General features: G+C 42.6%; 2 protein-coding genes and 1 non-coding gene across 5 annotated transcripts in view; 2 read left to right on the forward strand and 1 right to left on the reverse strand.

The window, feature by feature from the left end:
* LYSMD2 (LysM domain containing 2) overlaps positions 1-9,036 on the reverse strand; it is a 28,696-nt gene extending 19,660 nt beyond the window's left edge. The window contains exon 1 of the mRNA XM_058541579.1: positions 8,835-9,036. The gene's annotated coding sequence lies outside the window, so the exon portion shown is untranslated. The remainder of the gene's footprint in view (positions 1-8,834) is intronic.
* A 141-nt stretch (positions 9,037-9,177) lies between these two features.
* The window catches only part of TMOD2 (tropomodulin 2), a 45,401-nt gene continuing 29,878 nt past the window's right edge, over positions 9,178-24,700 (forward strand). For 2 of the 3 annotated variants that reach the window (XM_058541580.1, XM_058541582.1), the window contains exons 1-3: positions 9,178-9,270; positions 21,749-21,943; positions 24,039-24,195. In XM_058541580.1, the coding sequence (XP_058397563.1) occupies positions 21,818-21,943; positions 24,039-24,195 (283 nt within the window). In that variant the 5' untranslated portion in view covers positions 9,178-9,270; positions 21,749-21,817. Of the gene's footprint in view, positions 9,271-21,745; positions 21,944-24,038; positions 24,196-24,700 lie in introns of all 3 variants that reach the window. The other variant, XM_058541581.1, reaches the window with a different exon arrangement.
* LOC131406694 (U6 spliceosomal RNA) lies at positions 11,424-11,529 on the forward strand. Its single transcript, XR_009220320.1, has one exon. It is a non-coding gene; the product is annotated as a U6 spliceosomal RNA (small nuclear RNA).

Below are 24,700 nucleotides of genomic sequence, written 5' to 3' on the forward strand. Positions count from 1 at the left end.
CTCTGGCTATCTGAATTCAGGAGCTGCATAAATTCTGGCAGCAAAGAATGTTTTATTTGCAATATATACAACCAACAAAAGATTAATATCTAGAATATTGAAAGAGCTAATTCCTACACAAAAATAAGAAAAAGACAAATAATTCAGTGACATAACTAGAATTGTAAAGAAGAAAAACTCTTAGTGGTAAATAAACATACGAAAAGATATTCAACCTCATTAATAATCAGAAAAATTCACATTAAGACCACAAAGTGACCATTTTACACTCATGAGATTGGCAAAAATTAAGAAGTTTGGCAAGACCAGTTATAGGTGAAGATAGGAACTAAGACTGCTAGGAGGAGTACAATTTGATACAACCACTTTGAAACACACTCTGCCATTATCTTGCAAAACTGTACCCGTGCATTCCCTACAAACCAGAAATTCCAGTACTAGAGACTGTATGTGCCCTCTTGAAAATCTAGTACCTATACACCAGAAGACATGTGTGAGAAGGTACATAGCATCATTCAGAATAACAAAAAACTGGAAACAATCATTCATCAACAGCAGAATAGATAAGCAAATTGTGCTATAATTATATAATTGCATATTTTAACAGCCTTATTGAGAAATAATTCACACACCATAACAACTCATCCATTTAACGTATGCAATTCAAGTTTTTTGCATATTTATATTAGATTATTAGTTTTTAAAATTATGGTAAAATATATATATAACATAAAATTAAAACCACTTTAACCATTTTTAAGTATACAATTTAGTGGCATTAATTACATTCGTAATGTCCTACAGCCATCACCACCGTCTATTTCCAAAACTTTTTCATCACTCCAAACAGAAACTGTAACCACTAAGCAATAACTCCCTATTCCTGCCTCCCCCAACCCCTGGTAACCTCTAACCTACTTTCTGTCTCTATGAATTTGCCTATTCTAGACATTTCGTATAAGTACAAACATACAGCATTTGTCCTTTTGTGTCTGGCTTATTTCACTCAGCATAATGTCTTCCAGGTTCATCCATGTTGTAGCATATATCAGAACTTCAATCTTTTTTTGTGTGTGTGAGGAAGATCAGCCCTGAGCTAACATCCGATGCCAATCCTCCTCTCTCTCTTTTTTTTTTTTGGCTGAGGAAGATTGGCCCTGTGCCAAGATCCGTGCCCATCTTCCTCCACTTTATACGGGACGCCGCCACAGCATGGCTTGACAAGCGGTGCTTCAGTGCGCGCCCAGGATCTGAACTTGCGAACCCCAGGCCACTGCAGCAGAGCATGCGCACCCAACCACTTGCACCACTGGGCTGACCGCTTCATTTCTTTTTATGGTTGAATCATATTTCACTGTGTGGATATGTCACATTTTGTTTGTCCATTCACCTGTTGATGGACACTTGGGCTGTTTCCACCTTTTGACTATTGGAAATAATGCTGCAATAAACATTGGCGTATAAGTATCTGTTCGAGTTCTTGCTTTCAGTTTCTTTGGGTAGATACTACCTAGGAGTGGAATTTCTGGGTTATATGCTAATTCTATGTTTAGCTTTTTGAGGAACCACCAAACCATTTTCCATAGCAGCTGCACCATTTTATATTCCCACTGGCAATGTACAAGTGTTCCAATTTCTCCACATCTTTGCCAACAAATATTTTTTTCCCAGTCTATGGCTTGCCTTTTCATTCTTTTAACAGTGTCTTTCTCAGAGCAGAAGTTTTCAGCTTTAATAAAGTCCAACTTATCAATTTTTTCTTTCATGGATCATGCTTTGGTATTGTATCTAAAAAGTCAATGCCAAATCCAAAGTCACCCAGATTTTCTCCTATGTTATCTTCTAGAAGTTTTATAGTTTTGTCTTCGCATTTAGGTCTCTGATTCAGCTTGAGTTAATTTCTGTGAACAGTGAAAAGTCTGTGTTTAGATTCATTCTTTTGCATGTGGATGTCCAGTTGTTTCAGCACCATTTGTTGAAAAGACTATCCTTTCTCCACTGAATTTTCTTTGTCAAAGATAAGTTAGCTATATTTGTGTGTCTATTTCTGGGCGCTCTACTCTGTTCCATTGATCTACTTGTCTATTACTTCATCAATACCACACTGTCTTGATTACTGAAGTTTTATAGTAAGTCTTGAAGTTAGGTAGTGTAAGTTCTCTGACTCTGTTTTTCTTCTTCAGTATTATATTGGCTATTCTGGCTCTTTTGCCCTTCCATATAAACTTTGGAATCAGTTTCTTGATATCTACAAAATAACTTGCTGGGATTTTGTTTGGCATTGCATTGAATCTATGGGTCAAGTTGGGAAGAACTGACATCCTAACAATATTGAGTCTTCCTATCCATAAAAGTGAAATATCTATTTAGATCTTCTTTGATTTTTTTTTTAAAGATTTTATTTATTTATTTATTTTCCCTCCAAAGCCCCAGTAGACAGTTGTATGTCACAGCTGCACATCCTTCTATTTGCTGTATGTGGGACGCGGCCTCAGCATGGCCAGAGAAGCAGTGCGTCGGTGCGCGCCTGGGATCCCAACCAGGGCCGCCAGCAGCGGAGCGCGCGCACTTAACCACTAAGCCACCGGGCCGGCCCTTCTTTGATTTCTTTCATCAGAGTTTTGTTGTTTCCCTCAGAGAGATGTTATACATACACCTAAGTATTTCTTTGTTTTTTTGATGCTAATGCAAACGGTGTTGCATTTTTTATTTCAAATTCCAATTATAGGAAAGCAATTGACTTTTGTATATTGACCTGTATCCTACAACCTTACTATAATCACTGATTAGTTTCATAAGGTTTTTTTTAATGATTCTTTGGGATTTTCTACATAGACAATCATGCAATCTATGAACAAAGACAGCTTTATTTTTTCCTTCTCAATCTTTATATATCTTACCCCTCCCCTTCTTGTCTTATTGCATTAAGAAGGACTTCCAGTATGTTGACTAGGAATGGTGAGTAGAGACATCCCTGTCTTTTCTCAGATGACAGGGGGAAAGCATCTAGTTTCTCATCATTATGTATGATGTCAGCTGTAGAGCTTTTATAGATGTTCTTTATTGTATTGAGGAAGTTCCCCTATACTGTATTCCTAATTTTCTGGGAGCTTTTTATCATAAATGAATGTTGGATTTTGTCAACTGCTTTTTTCTGTATCTATTGATATGATCATATGATTTTTTTCTTCTTTAGCCTGTTGATGGGATAGATTATATTAATTTATTTCTTGAATGTTGAACTAGCCTTGCATACCTGAAATAAATCCCACTTGGCCATGATAAAAAGATAATTCTTTTTATACATTGTTGGATTCTACCTATTCATATTTTGTTGAGGACTTTTGCATCTATTTTCATGAGATATATTGGTCTGTAATTTTCCTCTCTTGTAATGTCTTTATCTGATTTTGGTATGGTAATGCTGGCCTCATAGAATGAGTTAGAGAGTGTTTCATCTCTTTCCATTTCCTGGAAGATTATAGAGAAATGGTATAATTTCTTCCTTAAATGCTTGGTAGAATTCACCAGTGAGACCATCTGGGCCATGATAAAGCTAATAAGGATGAGAGCAGAAATAAAGGAAATAGAGACTAGAAAAACAATAGAGAAAATCAACAAAACCAAAGGTTAGTTGTTTGAAAAGATCAACAAAATTGACAAACTGTTAGCTAGACTGACCAAGAAAAAAACAGAGAAGACTCAAATTACTAAAATTAGGAACAAAAGAGGCGACATCACTACTTGCCTTACAGAAATAAAAAGGATAATAAAGGAATACTATGAACAACCATATGCCAACAAACTAGACAATTTAGATGAAATAGATAAATTCCTAGAGAGACACAAATCAGCAAAACTGACTCAAGAAGAAATACATAATCTGAAGAGATGCAGAACAAGCAAAGAGATTGAATTGGTAATTTAAAATTTTTCAACAAAGAAAAGCCAAGGCACAGATGGCTTCGTTGGTAAATTCTACCAAACATTTAAAGAATTAATACCAATCCTTCACAAATACTTTCAAAGAATAGAAGAAGAAGAAACACTTTCTAACTCATTCTATAAGGCAAATATTACTCTGATACCCAAACTAGTCAAAGATATCAAAAGAAAAAAGACTACAGACCAATAATTCTTTTGAATATGGACACAAAAATTCTCAAAAAAGTACTAACAAACCAAATCCAACAACATATGAAAAGGATTATACACCATGACCAAGTGGGATTTATCCCAAGAATAAATAGTTAATTTAACATCTGAAAAATCAATGTAATACACCATATTGATAGAATAAAGGGAAAAAATCCACATGATCATCTTAACAGACACAGAAAAGGTCTTTGATGAAATCCAAGGCCCTTGCATGGTAAAAAGCATTCAGCAAAATAGGAATAGACAGGAAATTCCTCAAACTGATAAAGGGTGTTTATGAAAGGATGTCATCAAGAAAGTGAAAAAGAAAACAACCCACAAAATGGGAGAAAATGTATGCAAATCACATGTCTGATAAGGGATTTATAACCAGAACATACAAAAAAACTTTTACAGATCAATAATAAAAAGACAAAAAACCCAATTAAAAAGTAGGTAAAAGATTTGAACAGACATTTCTCCAAAGAAGATACAAAAATCACCAATAAGCACATGAAAAAATGCCCCACATCATTAGTCATTAGAGAAATGCATATCAAAATCACAATGGGATATCACTTCACATCTACTAGGATGGTTATAATTAAAAAAAGACAGACACTAACAAGTGCTGGCAAAGATATGGAGAAACTAGAACCCTCACATATTACTGGTAAGAATGGAAAATGGTGCAAGTACTTTGGAAAACAGTTTGGCTGTTCCTCGAAATGCTAAACATAAAGTTACATATGACCCAGAAATTCCACTCCTAGGTATATACCCAAGAAAAATGAAAATATGTCTATACAAAAACTTGTACACAAATGTGCAGAGCAGCATTATTCATAATAGTCAAAATATGGAAACAATCTAAATGTCCATCAACTGATGAATAAAGAAAATGTGGTATATCCACACAGTGGAATGTTATTTGGCCACAAAAAAGAATAAAGCACTGACACATGCTACAACATGGATGAACCTTGAAAGCATTATGTTAAGTGAAAGAAGGCAGTCACAAAAGACCATATGTTGTATGATTCCATTTACGTGAAATGTCCAAAATTGGCAAATCCTGAGAAGATAGAAAATAGATTCGTGGTTGTCAGGGTCTGGGAGTGTGGGAGAAAGGGAGAATGGACTGCTAATGTACATAGGGTTTCTTTTTGAGGTTTTGAAAATGTTCTAAATTTAGACTGGGTGATAGTTACATAACTCTGTGAATATACTAAAAACCATTGAATTGTACACTTTAAAAGGGTGAATTTGTGGTATATGAAATATATTTCAATGAAGCTGTATAAAAAATGTAGAGAGAATGGTTTAATAAAGCTGCATCACTCAGCTTCAATCATTATCAGCTCATGACTAATCTTGTTTCATCTATACTGCCACCCTGTCACCCTGCCACCCCTCTCACACTGGATTATTTTAAAAGCAAACCCAGATATTATTTCTTCTGTAAATATCCAATTTTTTAGTAATATTCAGTAGTATCTCTCCAAAAGATAAGGACTCTAAAAAAAAATAACATGATACCATTATCACATCCAAAAAATTTTAAATAATACTTTAATATAATCAGATATCCTAGTTCACATTTCCCCCAATTCTCTCATAAACGTGATTTTTTAACAGCTACTTCATTCAAATCAAGATTTGGTTATTTGTCTCTTATGTTTCTGTATATTTGTAAGCTCTCCCTCTTTTATTTTTCCTGCAATTTATTTATTGAAGAAATGGGTTGTCATGTCTCACTGGCCAGAACTGGGTCACGTGCCCACCCCTAATCTCTCACCAGCCACTCAACAGGATCCTATTCCCCTTGCCCACGATAGGTTTAGGAGTGTATCTCTGAAATTATAATAGGATCACCTTCCCTAATGGGTGAACACCTGTGTAGGCTTTTGAAAAGAGGAAGGAAGGGGGTGGCATGGATGTTGAGTAAGCAAGCAACAGTATCTACTGTTCTACTACATGTTCCTAATGAGGTATGCTACATTTTCCGTTGGGAATAATGAAAATACTGCATTATAACTGCCACATAGAATATCTCACTGTTTACCAAGTGACATTTACTGTTGATGTATCAGCTTCCTCATCTGCACAGAGAAGAGACTAGACAAGATGATCTGCAAGGTCCCTTCCAGCTCTAGGACTTCTGTTTCAATTTTACATTTTCATCTTCCAAAAAGCAAGTTGAAAAGTTAAACCTACGTGATATGGTTCAGAAATGGCGATGGGTTTCAACTGATAAGTCATAGACATGACTGACATCCTTTTCTCCCTCAAAAAATTTTAGACACAGACATTAGATTTAAAGAACTAAACAGACTAGAACTGATAACGTCTTTCCATTAAGTTTTAACATTAAAAATAGAAAGGTTAAGGGGCCAGCCCAGTGGTGTAGTGGTTAAGTTTGCACTCTCTGCTTCTGCGGCCTGGGGTTCACAGGTTCGGATCCCAGGCTCAGACCTACACACTGCTTATCAAGCCATGCTGTGGCAGGCGTCCCTCATATAAAGTAGAGGAAGATGGGCACAGATGTTAGCCCAGGGCTAATCTTCCTCAGCAAAAAAGAAGAGAATTGGCAACAGATGTTAGCTCAGGGCTAATCTTCCTCACAAAAAAAAAAGAAAAGAAAGGTTAAGTAGTCTACCTTCCTCAACTCATCCATTAACACCTACTAGCTTCTAGCCCTGATGGCACAGACAGAGATTGATTACATGTTCCTTTTCACAACTCTTTTTTTAGTTTGGCGTCAACATCCTCCCAGAGCTCATACATGGCTCTGGGACTGTCAGATAGCTCTTGTATCTCTGCTTTGGCTGCCAGCTATGACTTTAACTTAAGAAATCACTTCCATATCTGCTTCCTTTCAGTCTTTGTCTAAAGTAATGTTCCATTCATTTTACCACACACAGACATTTTCCTTGTGAGGAACCACAAGGAAACAAAGAGAAAGATAGTACACTGCTGAGCATCTTTGCTATATCAAACCTTTGCTACTCTTTCTTCCAATCTGAATAAAATTGCTTTATCATTCTCAGCTTATGCCCACCATTAGCTTTCTCTGGGAAAACTGCTGGCTTGATCTGTAAGTAGTCCCATTCTTATGTAACAGAAGGCTATGACTGTGACAAATGCACGACATAAAGTCAAAGATACGGTGTCTGTTACACAGGACATTTGGAATAACAAATGTATAGGAAAACTTGGGAATGTGATTTAAGCTGGTTTAGCCACATCTCCATTTCATTTAACTCTTTCCAGCTCAGATTTGTCATTCTGGTGAGGAAGCCCTGGGTGCAGTCCATGGAAGCAACTGGGTGCAGTTGATGGTGGAAACCACACTGGTCTCTCAGACCACAGCTCCTGTGTGCCATTGTGCATCATGCTAGTTCCAAGAGCCTTAGAGAATTAACTTTATCTTCTGATTCAGGGAAAGGTATGGGCCTGTTTTGAAATGTACAAAGGAAAGACAGTGCTGAGAGAGCTCTTTGGGGGAAGGGCTAGAGTGTTCAGAGTGGAAGGAGAGAAGATAGGCTTAACAACCAACTGGATGACCTTGAACAAGTCATAACATCTCTCTGTGTCTCTTAGAACTCTGACTGAAGAAAAATTCTCACTCTGCATCTCACAAGTTGTTGCAAAAATCAAGAATATGAATAGAAAAGTATTTTCACAAATGCAAAGTGGTGTTATTATTTTTAAAAATGGAATTTCCTCTGCAGCACCTTTTTTTTGGCCACATGATTACTGCACAGGTCATGTCAGATTACAATGCTGTTTCACCTCCATTCACCCTCTGCCTGTCCTAGACAGAGATTACACCAGCAATGCTGCATCCACCCCTTTGGTTCATTTTCCTTCCACGACATCTCTAAGATGCAAATCTCACCATAATGTGAAACACTGCATAGTAGACACTTACAAAACTCAACATACCTTAAATTGTCAAGATAAGTGCTATAAGCAAGAGTTACACTAGAAGTACGCAGCAAAGGTTCAAAAAGGAGAGAGACCACATCTAATTAGAAAAAGCTTCTGGAAGGTAACCCCATTCCACCACGTATTTTAGTAATTTCGGTCTTTGTCCTATGTCACCCCACCCCACTTCCATGCTTCAGAGACAAGACAGTATATTCTCTATCTTTGTAGCCCAAGAACATGGCAGAGAGAACATCTCAGTGTTCAGAAATGAAGTGAACTGGCTAAACGGCTGACAGCAACAAGTCCGGTGGGTTTTAACATTTTTTTACCCAGCCCAATGGGGCCCAGTTATCTTTAGCTTAGTAGTATATGTAGGACTTTCCAGGCAGGAAGTGTGCCTGAGAACGCCCTTGTAACCCCCAAGGAAGGAACCTTTACTGAGGATGTGCTAAGGGCCAGACAGAGGTGCTTTCACGTAGGCACCTAATATGCACTTAGTCCTCACAACATGTCTTCAAGCTATAAACCTATTTTACAGATGAGGATGCTAAGGCTCGGACGTCCAGTCTCATATCTAGCGCAGCCACCGCCTGTGCGTTGGCTCTCCAACACCTTCATCCCCAAACTGTAGATCAGCTAAATCCCACCTTGCTTATCGCCCTCCCCCTAGTCATCTACCCTGGCTGCTCCTCCTCTGCACGCCCCAGCCCCAGGCTCGCGGAAAACCTAGGTCTTAAGGCTTCCACGTAAAGATGCTCACTCACCCAACTGCTCCTCACAAGCTTGAAAAGGCTTTGCCACCCACCCTGTCAGTAGCCCCGAGCTTCTCAAAAAAGCCTGCACGGCTCTTTCCCAAGGCTGAGGTTCTCCTCGCCTGCAGGGCGGTCACGAGTTCGGAACACAGATTGCGGGCGAGGACACCTGCCGCGAGAGTGGCGGGGGTGGGGGGAGCCCCAGCGCGACTGCGGCGTCCGGGGAGGGGGTCCCGCCTCCGCGCGGCGGCGGCGCGCCGCCCGGAACTACGCTTCCCAGCCTGCTCCGCTGCAGCCGCGCGCCCCCGCGCCGCGCCCGGCCGGGAGCCGCCTGTTGATCGCCGCGCTCGCCTCGGCCGCGGCGCCGCCCCTGCTCGGCCGCCCGGCTCCCTCGGGGCTGACGGACTGACGGCCCGCGCCGACGGCTCCGGGATGGGCGCACGGACGGGTGAGCGCGCCGGGGTGGGTGGGGGCCGGCCCGGGCGAGGCGCTGTCTGCAGCCCCCGGCCCGCAGCGCGGGGGTGGCCGCGCCCTCCCTGCGGGCTGGAGGATGCTCCGCGGCGTCGGCGCTCGGCCCGGCGGGCGCGCGGAGCGGGGGCTGCCTCTTGCCTCCCCGGCCCGGCGGGCGGCGCGGGCGGGAGGCGCCCGCCGGTGTGGCTCCCGCGCCCTGCACTGCGGCTCCGCAGCCTCTGCAGCTCGCCGGGCCGCTGCAGTGAGGGCGCGGTCTCCTCTCCTCCCCGAGCTGCGGGGCTGGGTCTTTCCGTGCTGCGCTTTGTTCCCCACTTTCTCCTCTCCTGTGCACGTTTGGCAAGCTCCTGGAGCCTGATGCCTCTCACTGCATCGTAAAAGCGGCGACGGGAAGGGGGGCCTCCGGCTGGTGTGTTTTTCTCAGAGCCCTGGAGCTGTCACCCGCAGGGCGTTTCAGCCTCCGAGAAAGCAGCATTCAGAGAGCGGCCTCGTGCAGGTCCTCGAGACCCGTATTTTTTTCCTGATTAAAGTAATGGTAGCCTGTGCTCTCTTGAGTCGTCCTCAATTTTTTGTTGACTTGCAAAAATGAAGATTGATTTTAAAATAATAATATTAATAAAAGGCTCCTAATAGGCATTTTTACTTATTCAAAGGTGGGAAGGTGATGCAGGCAACATGCAAATTAGCAATGGAGGAGGCCGTGAATGCTAGGGCTTCATCTAGCTCGCTACACCTCCGAATCACAAGGCACTTGGGAAGGGAATGAAAAGAACATCCGAGGAGGTATTTTTAAAACCGGGTTCCTGTCCTAGCTCTACCATTAAGGAGCTGAGGGAGTCTGGGCAGGTCCTTTCATCTCCCTGAGCCTCTTTCTCCGTGTAAAATGGGGCATTTGGGCTAAACGATTTCTAGACCTCTGTTCTTCCAAGATTCTTTCATCAGGAAACTGAAGAGATGAGGGTGCTTCTGTCCAGCACCATTACAAAAAGCTTGATTGTGACAGAATGAGCGGCTTTACCTTAGTGAGGAGGAGAGATTTTTCAGAGCTTGGGCAATCTGATTTTTTAAAAAATAAAACTGATTTCCTCTACTCTCTTCAATCTAACCCAATAAATATGCATTATAGCCATTTTAATTTTGTAAATTACTGTTAATTGGTAGGCAACAGCATGTGTTTTTTGTTTGCTTGTTTTGAATGTGCTGAAGGTGCTGTGGTGAGATCAGCAGGTGAAGGGAGAAGGAAATGGCTCCTGGGGCTGGGCGGGCGTGGGCAGATGTGGTCAGCCGGGAGATGGGAGGAAGCCCCAGCGGAAGAAGCCAGAGAGTATATACGCTGAGGAAAGAGAGGAGGGGCACTGATGGGTGGGTCATTGTTTGAATAATAAATAGACAATAGAAGGAATGAGAGAACCAGAAAACCAGCGCTGTGCAAACCCCACCATAGTTGATTCAAGCAAGGACTCAGCCGTGGGTACAAATCCTTTGAGTGGAAGGTTGTTGGAGAAGAGGATTTTCCCATTGTTACAAAGTATCTCACCATAGATTGCCTAGGGAAAATGTGTCCGTACAGTGGGGCGATGAGAGGTCAGCACTTTAGCCTAGTGGTCAAGCTTACCAGCACTTATTATTCGTCTCCTGTTGGGATGCAATGAGAAGGTCATAACTTCACCTATGTACTGTTCCTGCCAAAAAGACTGGAGGAGAGGGGTGGAGACTGTTGTAGATTAAAATACTTAGGTGATGTAACAACCTGTTGGGATGTGTGAACTTTGGATCCTAGATCAGAAAAAAATAGCTGTAAAAGATGATTTGGAGACAAGTGGGGTAATTTGAATGTGGACTGCATATTAGATAATATTGTGGAATTACTGTTCATATTCTGAGGTGCAGTAGTGGTACTATGGTTATGTAGGACACTGTCCTTATTCTTTCAAGATGTGGGTGTTAAAGGCAAAGTCATGACGTCTGCAACTTTCAGCTGGTTCAGGAAAAAAAGGTATAAGGTAGAGGCAAGCTGAGGAATGTAGCAAAATGATGACAGTTGATGAGTCAAAGAGAATGGTATACAGGAGTTTGTGGTACTATTCTCTTACCTTTTCCATAGATTTGAACTTTTTAAATAAAAAAATTGGGGTGCTCGCTTCGGCAGCGCATATACTAAAATTGGAACGATATAGAGAAGATTAGTATGCCCTTGCGCAAGGATGACACGCAAATTCTTGAAGCATTCCGTGTTTTTCATGGCAACTAAACTTTTGATGGGAACATGATGTTAATATAGTGATATACACCTGAAATTTGTACAATATTGTAAATCAATGTTACCTCAATAAAAGATTTAAAAAGAAGAAGAAGAAGAAGCATGAATGGGATTGGAGGGAAATTAATTGTCTGCTCTTTCTGGGAGGTAAAAAGAAACACCCGAACTGTAACCTGCAAGCCCTGCCACTGCGGCTGAGGGCCAGTGACCGCAAGGGCTGCCCAGTTGGGATGTCAGCTGCCCCTGGCCTGGGAACTATGGTCTGAGTCTGTGGTATAAAGAAGGGCTACTAAAAAAAAATGGCGGAAGGTCAATAAAATAAATAAGTTAATAAAGAGAAAGGATTGTAGAGGACTGTGTGGTTAGTGACAGAGAGCTGCAGTGAATCTATGGGGAACTCACAGTGACTCTGTGGCTTCAAATTCCCAAAATTTGAATCCTGTTGGAGATGTGAGTGGGGTCAGGGGAAATTCCCTTTATTGGTTCATCTTGGCCACTGGCAATCATTTATTCATGAGACACTCCATCCCTAATTCCAACCTCAAAGTATTAATAATTCCTAAACTTTAGGAATTCTAGCCGTACCTGAGAACCATCCTAAAGTGTGGTCCCTTTCCTCTCTACATCCAAGATCTGTGTCAGTGTCAGAAGAAGTTCCAGGTGGTGGTTCTTTTTATTTTGAGTTAGGGGAGTGTTGGGGAAAGAACAGATCCAGCTTTTTGACAGAACAGAAGTTGTGGAGTTTCCTCTCCTTCTCTTTATGTATGACTCACAAACAACCAAATGTTTTCCATATAGACTATGTGTGGTTCAAAGAGGTTCACAGAAGGCACGTGCGGAAGAGACTTCCTGTTACCAGACCGAGAAGACAGAATCAACTCTTAAGATAAACGCTTAATTTTATATAAAACCTTTTGCTGCAAGGATATTTTTGTTATACCTGAAATATCTATACTTCTGCTTTTATGTTTTGCCCTCCTGTTTAGGCATCAAAGCTGCCCCATTGATGATGTCTTTCATGTTTGTTGCCAGTATTCCTGGATTTCCCTCGTGACAGCTGAGTGGAGTGGGATGAGAAAATCAGCTCTGGAACTGTGGTAACAGGAGATCAGGAAACAGGAAATAGGGCCAGTCATGCCAAGCCTGGACGTGAGGAGAAAGGAGAAAATCTGGGGCACCAGTCCTAAGAAAGAACCAAGGGCCCTCTTGTGAGGGTGGTTGGAAGGGTCTGGAGTCTAGTGAGCTGGGCTGCTGTTCAGCCTGTATGTGGGGGGACAGCCATCCCCGTTTTTATAGCTGACAACCATTCTGACTGGGCAGTGCCCATTCCATATTAGTTGCTAAATATTTTGCATATCATCTTGGTGAGCAGTCATGAGTCAAGGTGCACATAGCACCCATAAGTCACAACAAAGCATTGGTCAAAACCTAGCTGGGGTACAGATGCCAGAGAATGAGACAAGATAGGTGGGTCAAAGACCACATAAGCAGGCAGAAGCCAGGAGGGCACGTGAATCAAAAGAGAAAGAGCAGGGAACGCATGGTGCCAGTCAGGAGTTGAGAATCCCATTGCTTCCCGAAGGCAAGATGAAGGGATGTGGCTAGAACCAACAAACAGTTAAGAACTAGAAAGTCGCAGATACCCAAGTGGAAGGCAAGGAGCTAGGCAGAGGTCAAAAACCAGGAACTCCTCAGAAAACAGAGAACAGGGCAAGACAGAGGGATAAGGCAGCAGAAGGAAGGAGGACCCGTCAAGAAACTTAGAAACCAGGTGGCAGTCTGGGCAGACCATAAGACTGCCATTCAAAAGAGCTTCTGCCTGAGCCGGGAAGCTTCTTGGCTACTTCCTGCCAGGTGGAAACCTATCTCATACTTTGGCCAGCCTATACATAGCAGCTTGCTACACCTAGTAACGCTGACTCAGGACTCTTATAGGATGCTGCCTGTCCATATTCAACAGATCCTGACAAGGATAACAGGGAACAAATACCCCAAATAGAAGATTATTCCCAGACCAAGGACAAAAGAAATGGCTTTGACTGAGGGCTTGCGCGTCCTAATCACTGCACCTAGCACACACATTATCGCATTAAGCATCACCGCCACCTTCTGAGGTAAGTACTGTTCTTTGCCTGTTTTACGGAGGAAAGAACAGAGGCTTGGAGAGGCTGTCACTCGCACATGGGTCTATAACCATCAGCCCCAGGGCTGGTTAACTCCAAGGCCTGTGCTTTTAGTCTTTTGTGCTCTTCTGAACCTGGAGGGAGGTGCTCACTAGTGGGAGCATTGTTTTAAAAGAGGACTGTTTACCAGCTCAATTTTAGCTCTGGCAGCTTTTGTGTTGTGAGATTGGGAAATTAAGAACAAATAGTCTCTGATACAAACTCTTCATTCTGGTCTGATCTGTTTCTTATCCCCTTTCAGCTTGCTCCTTCCAATTGCCTTACCATATTTTTTGCCTGAAGTTCCTTCTTATCCTACCCCATTCCCTGCCCTTCGTCTCCTGCAAGTATTTCCCAGAATGTGGCAGGAGCCATTTGGTTGTTTGAAAAAAGAAACAGACTTGACTGGGCTGTCTTCAAATAGCTCGATTCCAAAACACAGGCTATAGCTGTTACATCTTTGCATTTGCCCACAGTTAGAAAGGAGTAAAATATATAGGATCAACTCATGTCTTGTTGGAGGATTTATTGATATGCTGATTTTGTTCTAATTTACTAGTTTTATAAAATGTAAATTTGGCTCTTGTGCAAATTGGTTCCCTGATTATTTTAAAATTATTATGAAATATTGAAGATTTATAATAAAGAATAATAACTTCTCACTTACCGACTACCCCACTTGGGTAGTTGAAGCTGAGTCCCCCTTCTCCAGTCTGTCCCCCTTTCCTCCCAGTGTGGTGTCTATCCTTTCCATGAGCGGTCCTTTGTAGCTTTCCTAGATCTGTGTGTACTCCAAAGCAATTTATGGCACTGTTTTGCCCATTTAAAAAACTTTTCACTAGGTTTTTTAGAGTATTTTTTGTTTACTCTTTTGTAAAAACGAGTCTCTGGTTTGGTTTGGGTTTAATAAATAGGGCTGCTTGTTTTGGCTTTGGTTATAAGTCTTTGTGTGTAGGCAGGGCCAAAGGCTGGGCACTTCGTGTTGTATCTGATTTTCCTCTTTCATACCACGGTTATACAAATAAGGTAGTGGAAAGAGAAGTAAAGAAAGCCCCATTCCTTGTTTTTTCCTTCCCAGGGCTCATATCTTCGGATAATAGGAGGTTATTTGAGGGCCTACATCATCCTTCCTTCAGCTCAAGTCCTTACTCCTATTTTCCATTTTTCTAACTGGCTGGATGTCCTCGCCCACCTGGACTCCGGGAAGCCTCGTTTCGCACTTGCTTCATTCCAGTGTGTACATTAGTATCTTGTTGCATGTTGAGTGCTTGCCACGGGATAGACACTCTGCCGGAGGTGAGGCCGCAACAGTGCTTTGCAGACTTTCCACTGCAGGGTCGCTAACAGGAGGGGAGGACAGATGTGAACCCTTGTGGGGCCTGGGTGGGTGAAAGCAGGCCAGCCAGGAGGCAGAAATCGGCGATTTGACTTTAAAAGCTGTGTAAATGCTGTTTTCTTCTCCACAGTATATCTATATTTGTTATTAAAAAATAATGACTAGCTTCCGCCAAATCTTCAAGTCAAAGCTGTGCTCCAGGAGGATGCACCATTTTTTTTTTCTGCTCTGGCTTTGAGACCCCCTAGTACATTGGCACAACATATGCAATTTGTTTTAACAGGTACTGTTATGTAGTATTAACATGTTATTGTAACTATTTAATTCATGTCTCTGTCCCTGCTAAACTGTAAGCTCAGTTGGGGCACAGGATATCATGTTTTGTTCACTGCTATTCTCCCAGCAGTGTCTGGAAAAGGTGGGCTTTCCCACCTTTTTGTTTGTTTGTTTGTTGAATTAATATACAAACCTGAGTTTGAATAAAGGATTACAACATCATCCCTGTCCTCTGGGAGTTTATGGTGTAGTTGGAGAGAGAGCCATATATTTAACATACATGAAGAGATAATGAGAGAGCAAGGGACAAGCACCAAACTGGTGACATGGGCAATGCAAATTTAGGAAGAGGAGCAACTTCTGTGGGCTTAGGTGGCCTCAGAAAGTTCCATGACAGAGAATGGAGGCAGTGGATATCGTGGAATGAGCTCTGGACGAGTGGGTTCACCACACCTCTATGAGCTCATTTCCTTCGTGTGACATTTGTTGCACAATATTTGTTGGATGCCTACTCTGGGTCACGACCTGTGCTGGGAGCTAGAATTATAACAGTGACTAAACCTGATACAGTCTCCACCCTCACAGAGATTAGCAAGGAAAACAGAGATAAAACAATGAACTTTAATAAAGTCAAGGAGAGCTCTGATCAAGGGTGTGCTGTGGGTGCAGGGAGTGACTCAGATTTCGTCTGGGGGGGTCCCAACAAGGCCTCCCTGAGGAATTGAACCTTGTGTTGAGACCGGAAGAAGAGTAGGATAGCCGTCAGCCAGAGGAGGAGGGTGTAAGAGTGCTTGCAGGAGAGGAAACAGCATAATGCATGATCCAGGAATTGGAAGTGGTCCAGGAGGCTGGAGCCAGGAGGAGATGGGGAATGCCATGCAGGATGAGGCTGATGAGGATGACAGAGGCCAGGCTGTGAATTTGAACCTTATCCTCAAGGCAATGGGAAGTCACTGGAGAATTTTGAGTAACTAGAGGAGAGTTGTTTAAAGAGATCCCTTTGGCCATTTGTATGGAAAATAGATCAAAAAGGGGTAAAGCTGGATGTGGAAGTGCAGATGGGTGAAGTGGGTGGATACTGAACACGTTTAGGTAAGGACAGGATTTGGTGATTGATGGATGGGGAGGAGACAAGGAAGAAAAGGTATCAAGGATGGCTCCCTGGTTTCTTGGCCAACTTCCTGAAACTGGAAATTCTAGAGGAGGAGAAGCTGTTTGGAAGGAAAGATGATGAAAGTACTTCTGACATTTGCGATGCCTGAGGCAGCCAAGTAGAGATGTTGCTTCAGCAGTTGGAAATATATGGATCTAGCCCTCAGGAACAAACTCTAGGATAAAGATATGGATTTGGGGGTCTTCAGGATATGGATTACAATTAAAACTTTGGAGGCAGTGAGTTCCTCCAGGGAGAACACATAGGGTGAAAAAAGAACTTCTAAGACACAACCTTGCAGCATGCCAGTATTTAAGGTGGAGGAAGAGGAATTGCCAAAGGAGACCAAGAAGGAGTGATCGATCAGAGAAGAAGGAGAAAAACCATCTATGTTGCTGGACTGGATGGTCTTTAAGGCCTCACTCAGGTTGATATTCTGTGGTCCCACAGAGCTGGCATCTGAGACAGGTCTCAGAAGCAGAGCACATGGATAGGCGATGAGAATAGGGAAGGGCATTCCAAGTAATATTACTGTAATGTTACTGTATCAGCCAAGGTCCCAACAAGAAACAGAGGACATACTCAGTCTGGATAATTTGAGGGGATTTTAATAAAGAGGCTATTTACAAAGATGTAGGGAGGGTTTAGGGAATCCAACAAGGCAGCAATCTGGCTCTAGCCACACAAGAACCCTTCACCACCCCCAGGCCTGAAGTCAGCAAAGGGAGGGCAGCTGTACAGAGAGGGCTGCCTGAGAGGAGATGTGGCCTCTGGACCCAGCCTCCCTCTCCCCCTGTCCTCCAATGTCCTGGCGCCTCCTGTTGGCCAAACAGAAGCCAGAGAGCAAGGGAGCCCCTTGATGCAATGTAAATTGATCATCTTCCTGGGGCACAGACCAGGGTGGGGGTGTGGATGTAGAGGGGAAAACAAGATAGCCAGAACAATTATCTTGGAAAATGGAAGGGCAAGAAAGTGTATTAGTTTTCTATTGCTGCTTTCACAAATTCAGTGGCTTAAAACCATTCAAATTTATTATGTTGCGTTTTGGACGTTAGAAGTCCAAACCAGGTTTCACTGGGCTAAAATCAGTGTGTCACCAGGGCTGCATTCCTTCCTGAAGGCTCTAGGGGGGAATCGATTTCCTTGCCTTTTCCAGCTTCTAGAGGCTGCCCACATTTCTCGGCTCTTGGCTCCTTCCTCCATCTTCAAAGCCAGCAATGGCATCATTCTGACCCTCTCCTTCTATCATCACATCTCCTTCTCTGATTCTTCTGCCTTCCTCTTCCATCTTTTAAGAGCCCTTGTGATTACAGGGAGCCCACCCAGATAATCCAGGGTGATCTCCCTATTTTAAGATTCTTAATCACTCCTGGTCCCTTTTGCCATGTAAAGTAACATATTCCCAGGTTCTGGGGTTTAACAAGAGGACGTATTTAGGGGCCCATTGTTCACATACCACAGAGAGTGAATAAACCATTTTGACTGGAATGGAGGGCTCCCTAGGAAAGTAATGAAGAGAGAAAACAGGAAGTGCAGATCAAAGTCAAATTATGGAAGCTTTGGATGCTAGCTGTCTGAATTTCATTCTGTAGACAAGAGGGAGCCATTATAAGTCCTTAATCAGGGAAGTGGCTTGTTAGCATTGTTAAGGAAGATGATTGATCGTGGTGCTCTGGGCAGCTTAGAGGGAAGAACAGAAACCTTTCAAGATGCGATTAGAGTAGTCTAGGTCCTAAGGAACAAAGGTCTAAAACAGGAGTGAGAGGAAGGGATGATGTGAAAAGTGCTGTGCGGTAAGATCTACAGGAGGTGCTAGCCAACTGGACATGGAAAGAAGGCGAAGAATCTAAGGCTGGTCTGAGTTTTGAAAGTGAGTGACTAGTAGATTAATGGTATGCTCTAGAAAATCAACAGAGCAAGTCTGTTTCAGGGGAAGATGAGGAGTTGAAGTCTAGTTTTGGAATCCTGCAACAGAAATACAAATAGAATCTTATCAACTCTAAGACACCATCAATTGTAAAACAAACCAATATTTTCTATATCACTAAGAAAAAAATGCTGCCAGTTAAAATATGACACATGCCTTCTTAAAAATATAATTTTTACTTTATTGAAAGAGATGTTTTAGACTTACACTAGATTTTTTAAAATCTTTTAATTGACATAGAATAAATTGCACGTATTTAAAGTGTACAGTTTGATAAGTGTTGACATATGCAGGCACCTGTGAAACCGTCACCACAATCAAGGTAGTGAACATATGCAAAACCCACAGAAGTTTCTTCTTGCCCCTTCGCAATCCCTCCCTCCCCCGCGTCTCTCCCATCCCTAAGCAACTACTGATTTGCTTTCTGTCATATAGATCAGTTTACATTTTCTAAAATTTTAGATAAATGGAATCATCCTGTATACATTCTTTGTGATGTGGCTTCTTTCGTTCAGTATAATTATTTTGAGGTTCGTCCATGTCCTGTGTGTATCAATAGTCTGTCCCTTTTTCTTTCTGAGTAGGCTCCATTATGTGGATGTACCACAATTTGTTTATCCATTCACCTACTAATGATCATTTAGGTTGTTTACAGTTTTTAGCTATTACAAATAAAGCTGCTATGAATATACATTGATTTTTTAAGTCATATGTCACCCCGTGCATACATAAAAAGGGGGAATGCAAGTGAAATGAATTGATTAATATTCTTAAAACTTCTTCACGTTCAGAGTCCAAGTTTTTGAATCACTTTTTGACTCATAGTCATCGATGTCTGGTTTTTTCCCACACAATATCTCCTCTTTGCCATCAAGAGTGGTAATTAAAAAAAAAGTCTGTAAAAGAACTAAAAGCCATTGATGCTGGGCTCTTCAGCCCACTCTGTTATGTGGAACTGGCCTAGTCTGGACCTTCCTTTGGGAGTGTTGCTAAACATACCTGAGTCACCACCTCCCTCACTCCCTCCCCACTAGGTTTTAAAAGAGCGTTCCACTCTCTTTAAAAGTTCCTGGGATTTTTTCCAAATCGCTGATACCCATTCGGCTAGTTCTAAAGCTGGTGCTTTCGATATTTTATGCATATGTAGGCAATGACAAGCGCACCTTGACTGCTGCTGAGCCAACAGTAATTATAGGACCATCAATTGTAAGACACATCTCAATTTCAGAATGTTAAGTGTGGGAAACTGTGCATCTTAGAATCCATTAAGTAGATTAGTTCAACCAAGTCATTTGGTGGCTAAAAGCCTGGCAGATTGAGATCCTTGTCCAGTGTCACATGATAAATTAGTAGTGGCTGGGACCAGAACAAAGTGTACACGATCCAGTTGGTTTCTCTGACTTTAGTGGGGTGGGTTTTGTTTGTTTCTTTTACTGCACTATGGCAACTGAAGCTTAAAAGAAGGTAGGCTGATGAAAGGGAAAGAGAGTTACATTGTTTGTGGAAAAGACACCTAAATAGAAAACCACAAACTCGAACACGGTGAGCAGTTGAATTAACAAGGGGAGGGGAGCAACATTCTAATAGCCCTTCAGTGGCCCACTGCAACCGGTCTCTTTCCATGCCCATTCTTACCATTTGAATTACCTTATTAAAAAACAGAGCTTCTCAGATCATTCCTCTACTTTAAAAATTTGTGGTGGCTCCCCATCTCCAACATAATAAAGCCCAGGTTCCTTGGCAAGCCATATAGGGAAGACCCTTCACAAATGTCTTTACCTTGTCTTTAGTTCTTTCCTCTCTCCACCCCCATCCTCCCCTCTAGCCACACTAACCATTCACCAACATATCATGTACTTTCTTATCTTATGCCTTTGTTTAGACTGTGCCCTTTTCCCAGAATGACCCTTCCCACACGTCTACCTCATGGCCTCTTCCTTCAATCCTCAAACTCAACCTCTTCTTCATAGTCTTCCCTGACATCCCACCCCCCATCCAATGACTATTTCCTCGTGTGTTTTTAAACCTACTTTATACGTTACTTCTCTTATAAGACTTATCAAGTGGCATTATCCCTATTTGTGTGTCTCACTGAGCTGTAATCTCCTTGAGGAAGGGGTCATATCTTATTTATCTTTGTATTCCTGGTTTCTAGAACTGTGCCTGGCAAATAGTAGGTATACAGCAAATATTAATTGCCTTGAAAGATCTGATTGATGTTAACACCTCCTAAGGAGAAACATACTCAGTTAAGTACATTGCTATTTCCTAAATGCAGTGTTATTTTTCCAGGGAAGATGTATAAAATCCTCTGCAAGGAGGAAGGCATTGAGTAAAATTTTCTCTTTAATGGAAGTTTAAGCGAGAGGGCATAAAAAAAGGGGGTTGTGGAGTGGGTCCGGTGGTGTAGTCGTTAAGTTCTCACGCTCAGCTTTGGTGGCCTGGGGTTTGCAGGTTTGAATCCTGGATGTGGACCGACGGCACCACTCATCAAGCCAAACTGTGGCAGCGTCCCATATACAAAATGGAGGAAAGGCTGGCACAGACGTTAGCTCAGGGCCAATCTTCCTCAAGCCAAAAGAGGAAGATTGGCAACAGATGTTAGCACAAGGCCAATCCTCCTCACCAAAAAAGCGGGGGGGTTGAAAGGAGAATGGATGAGGGCAGTAAAGAATTAGGGAGGATGGCTAAAGAAACAAAGAGGAAATGGGACTAGAAAGACAGTGGGAGATGAGGAGAGAAGAAAAGAGAGGAAAGAAGTGCAGAGAGTGATGACGTAGCCAGGATTTTAGGATCTTCCTTAGTTTAATTGCAGGGGAGTTACTGGACAATGCTTTCTCACATGAATGTTCCAACCCTCTTTCCTGAATGAACCCCATTTTGTATTCTTCACATCACTCTCTCCCTGAAAAGACACAAGTGTGCTTCTTACAACTGCCTGACAATCAGTGCTTTGTTCTTCATTGTTTTCTCTGGAAAGCTGGAGGAGGCAGAGTAGTTTGGTGGAAAGGCTACACTGGGAATCAGAAGGCCTGGCATGTCCCAGTTCTGGGCCTCAAGCAAGACACTTAGCCACCTTCACCAGAATCTTCATCTGTAAAATGGAATGTTAACATCTGTCCAGGCTTCCTTTCCAGGTTGTTGTGATGATCTAAATAAGTGAAATAATACATATGAAAACACTTTGTAAGCTGTCAGGTTGCTCTGCAAATGAAAGTAATACTGCCTTTTTGTTGAATTATTCGTCCAGTAGAGAGACTCCATGGGCAGATAACTTAGCCTTGTCTCCTGATAATAAGTCCTGTTTACAGAAAGGAGATAATAGTATTTTTTCTTATTAGTAGTATTCTGAAGTCTCGGGAAGCTGGCCCATTTAGATGTTCACGGCCCATGAGGAAGGCATGTAAGAAGCCATGGCGCTCCCTTTTCAGAAAGAGCTGGAGAAATACAAGAACATTGATGAAGATGAGCTTCTTGGCAAACTCTCAGAAGAGGAACTGAAACAGTTGGAAAATGTTCTCGATGACCTAGATCCCGAGGTTAGTGTCCTGGGACTGAGCAGCACGGTTAATGATGGTATGGGATAAATGGTGTGCTTGATCCTTAAACAATAGTGTAGGAATCCCTTAGCTCCAAATGCAAGTTCTGTGTTCTTCTCCTGATTGGTTCTGGGTCACTGACTTTTACAAATTCATGGAGAACCTCAATAGCCACATCTATAATATGATATGGCAAATGTATTTCCCATATACTAGTTTAATGTAACTGGGGAAAAACATTTCCTATTGGTTGAGTAGAGACTGGTCTCACATAGGAAAGAAGAAGGAAAGAGGGAAAGGGAACAAATCTTACCGAGTTTCTTCTGAGTCATACACTCTGCTGGGCACAGAACCCCTTGAGGTGAATTGTATTATCCCCACTTCGTAAATAAGGAGACAAACTAGGAGAAGTAATGTACCTAAGACCCCATACTAGTAAATGTCAGAGATGGTATTTAAACCCAGTCTTTAACCCCAGACGCAGATCTTTTTTATATCTTATTTCTTTAAAATGCATAAATAACTTGAAATCTTTGGCGATCCTATAACAACGTATGGATTAGAATAACTATAATCATAATCTCAAGTACATTTAAGTGGAGCTTCTAATATTTTTTATTTTTTTTTTTGTGAGGAAATTAGCCCTGTGCTAACATCCGCCAATCCTCCTCTTTTTTTTTTTTTTTTTTGCTGAGGAAGACGGCCCTGGGCTAACATCTGTGCCCATCTTCCTCCACTTTATATGGGACGCTGCCACAGCATGGCTTGCCAAGCAGTGCGTCGGTGCGCGCCCGGGATCCGAACCAGCGAACCCCGGGCCACCGCAGCGGAGCGCGCGCACTTAACCGCTTGCACCACCGGGCCAGCCCCGCTTCTAATATTTTAATGAAAGCTAAGTAGCTGTTGCAGTCTTTGTTTAGCAACCAGTTTCTTCAGCTCTGTTGGTATTATCATAGACTTAGAATCAGAAGCCTCCAAAACGATCACTTTACTGTAAATAAAAATGTCACTAAATATTACTTGTATGATATTCTGATGTGCCAGATACTTTGTATATTGTGTTTACTTTAAAAAATATAAGTATTCTGTTTTTATCTTTTTATTTTTTTAATTAATTATTTATTTATTTATTTTTCCCCCAAAGCCCCAGTAGATAGTTGTATGTCATAGCTGCACATCATTCTAGTTGCTGTATGTGGGACGCAGCCTCAGCATGGCCGGACAAGCGGTGCGTCGGTGCGCGCCCGGGATCCGAACCCGGGCCGCCAGCAGCGGAGTGCACGCACTTAACCGCTAAGCCACGGGGCTGGCCCCTGTTTTTATTTTTTAAACTGAAGGGATTTCTTTTTTTTTTTTTTAATTTTTTTAAAGATTTTATTTATTTATTTTTCCCCCCAAAGCCCCAGTAGATAGTTGTATGTCATAGCTGCACATCCTTCTAGTTGCTGTATGTGGGACGTGGCCTCAGCATGGCCAGAGAAGCCGCGTGTCGGTGCGCGCTCGGGATCCGAACCCGGGCCGCCAGCAGCAGAGCGCGCGTACCTAACTGTTAAGCCACGGGGCCGGCCCTAAACTGAAGGGATTTCTAAGCTTAATCAAGCAGGTATCAATGTCTACCATAGTATTCACTTACCTGCTTGGCTGCTTCCCCAGGAGAGGGGATAGAAATAAGAGAGTGTAGCCATATTGGCTCCTTGTTAGTCTCCATAGAGTCTCCCTGCCTGGGAGCACCTTAGGTGCAGACCTGGTCAAACCTAAGTGTGAGCTACGAGGAAAGAGGCCGTCAAGGATGGCTGGCCTTTTGCCACCACATTCTAGAAGGCAGCTGCAGAAGACTCAGAGACTACTCTAGTCATCTATGTTCTGCCTGAGCTCGTTGGGAGCCCTTTTCTCAGCACGGGATGATAGAGCAAGTAGGGCCTCAGAGACATGCCAGAGACCCCAGCCCTCAGCTCACACCCACATCTCTGCACAGGTATCCTTCTTCCTGCCTCCCCCATATACAGCAGGTGAGGGGAGGAGGCAGAGGGAGGGAGGTAACAAAGTATCAGTCAGGCAGACGCCTTCTTTCCCACCCACACCTCTGTCTTGTCAGAGTGCGATGCTGCCAGCTGGATTCCGACAGAAAGACCAGACACAGAAAGCAGCCACTGGCCCGTTTGACCGTGAACACCTCCTCATGTACCTAGAGAAGGAGGCTTTGGAACAAAAAGACAGGGAAGACTTTGTGCCCTTCACTGGAGAAAAGAAAGGTAAGGACCACAGGGAGTATGTCTTGGGACAGAGGTACTCCTAATGTGCTGTCATGGAGGGTCGAGCAAGGAAACTGACCTGAAAGTGGAAAATCAGCCCATGAACTGGATTTACTGTTAAAAAGAATCATGGTTGGTGGATACATGTCAGTACATATTTGTCCAGACCCACAGAATGTACACCACCAAGAGTGAACCCTAATGTTAACTATGGACTTGGGTGATGATGTCAACGTAGGTTCATCGACTGTAACAAATGTACCACTCTGCTGCAGGGTGTCGTTAGAGGGGGAGGTTGTGAGTGTGGGGGGCGCAGGGTATATGGGAACTGTCTACTTTTCTCTGTAAACCTAAAACTGCTCCAAAAAATAAAGTTTATTAATTAAAAAAAGAATCATGGCAGAATATATAGGCTAATTAAATGAATAGAGTGTAATGGGATTATGTCTCTCTTGCATCCTGGCACAGGAGAGGCACTCAATAAATATGGATTTGGATGAATGTC

The sequence above is a fragment of the Diceros bicornis genome, chromosome 5, assembly GCF_020826845.1.
Source record: "Diceros bicornis minor isolate mBicDic1 chromosome 5, mDicBic1.mat.cur, whole genome shotgun sequence".
NCBI lineage: Eukaryota > Metazoa > Chordata > Mammalia > Perissodactyla > Rhinocerotidae > Diceros > Diceros bicornis.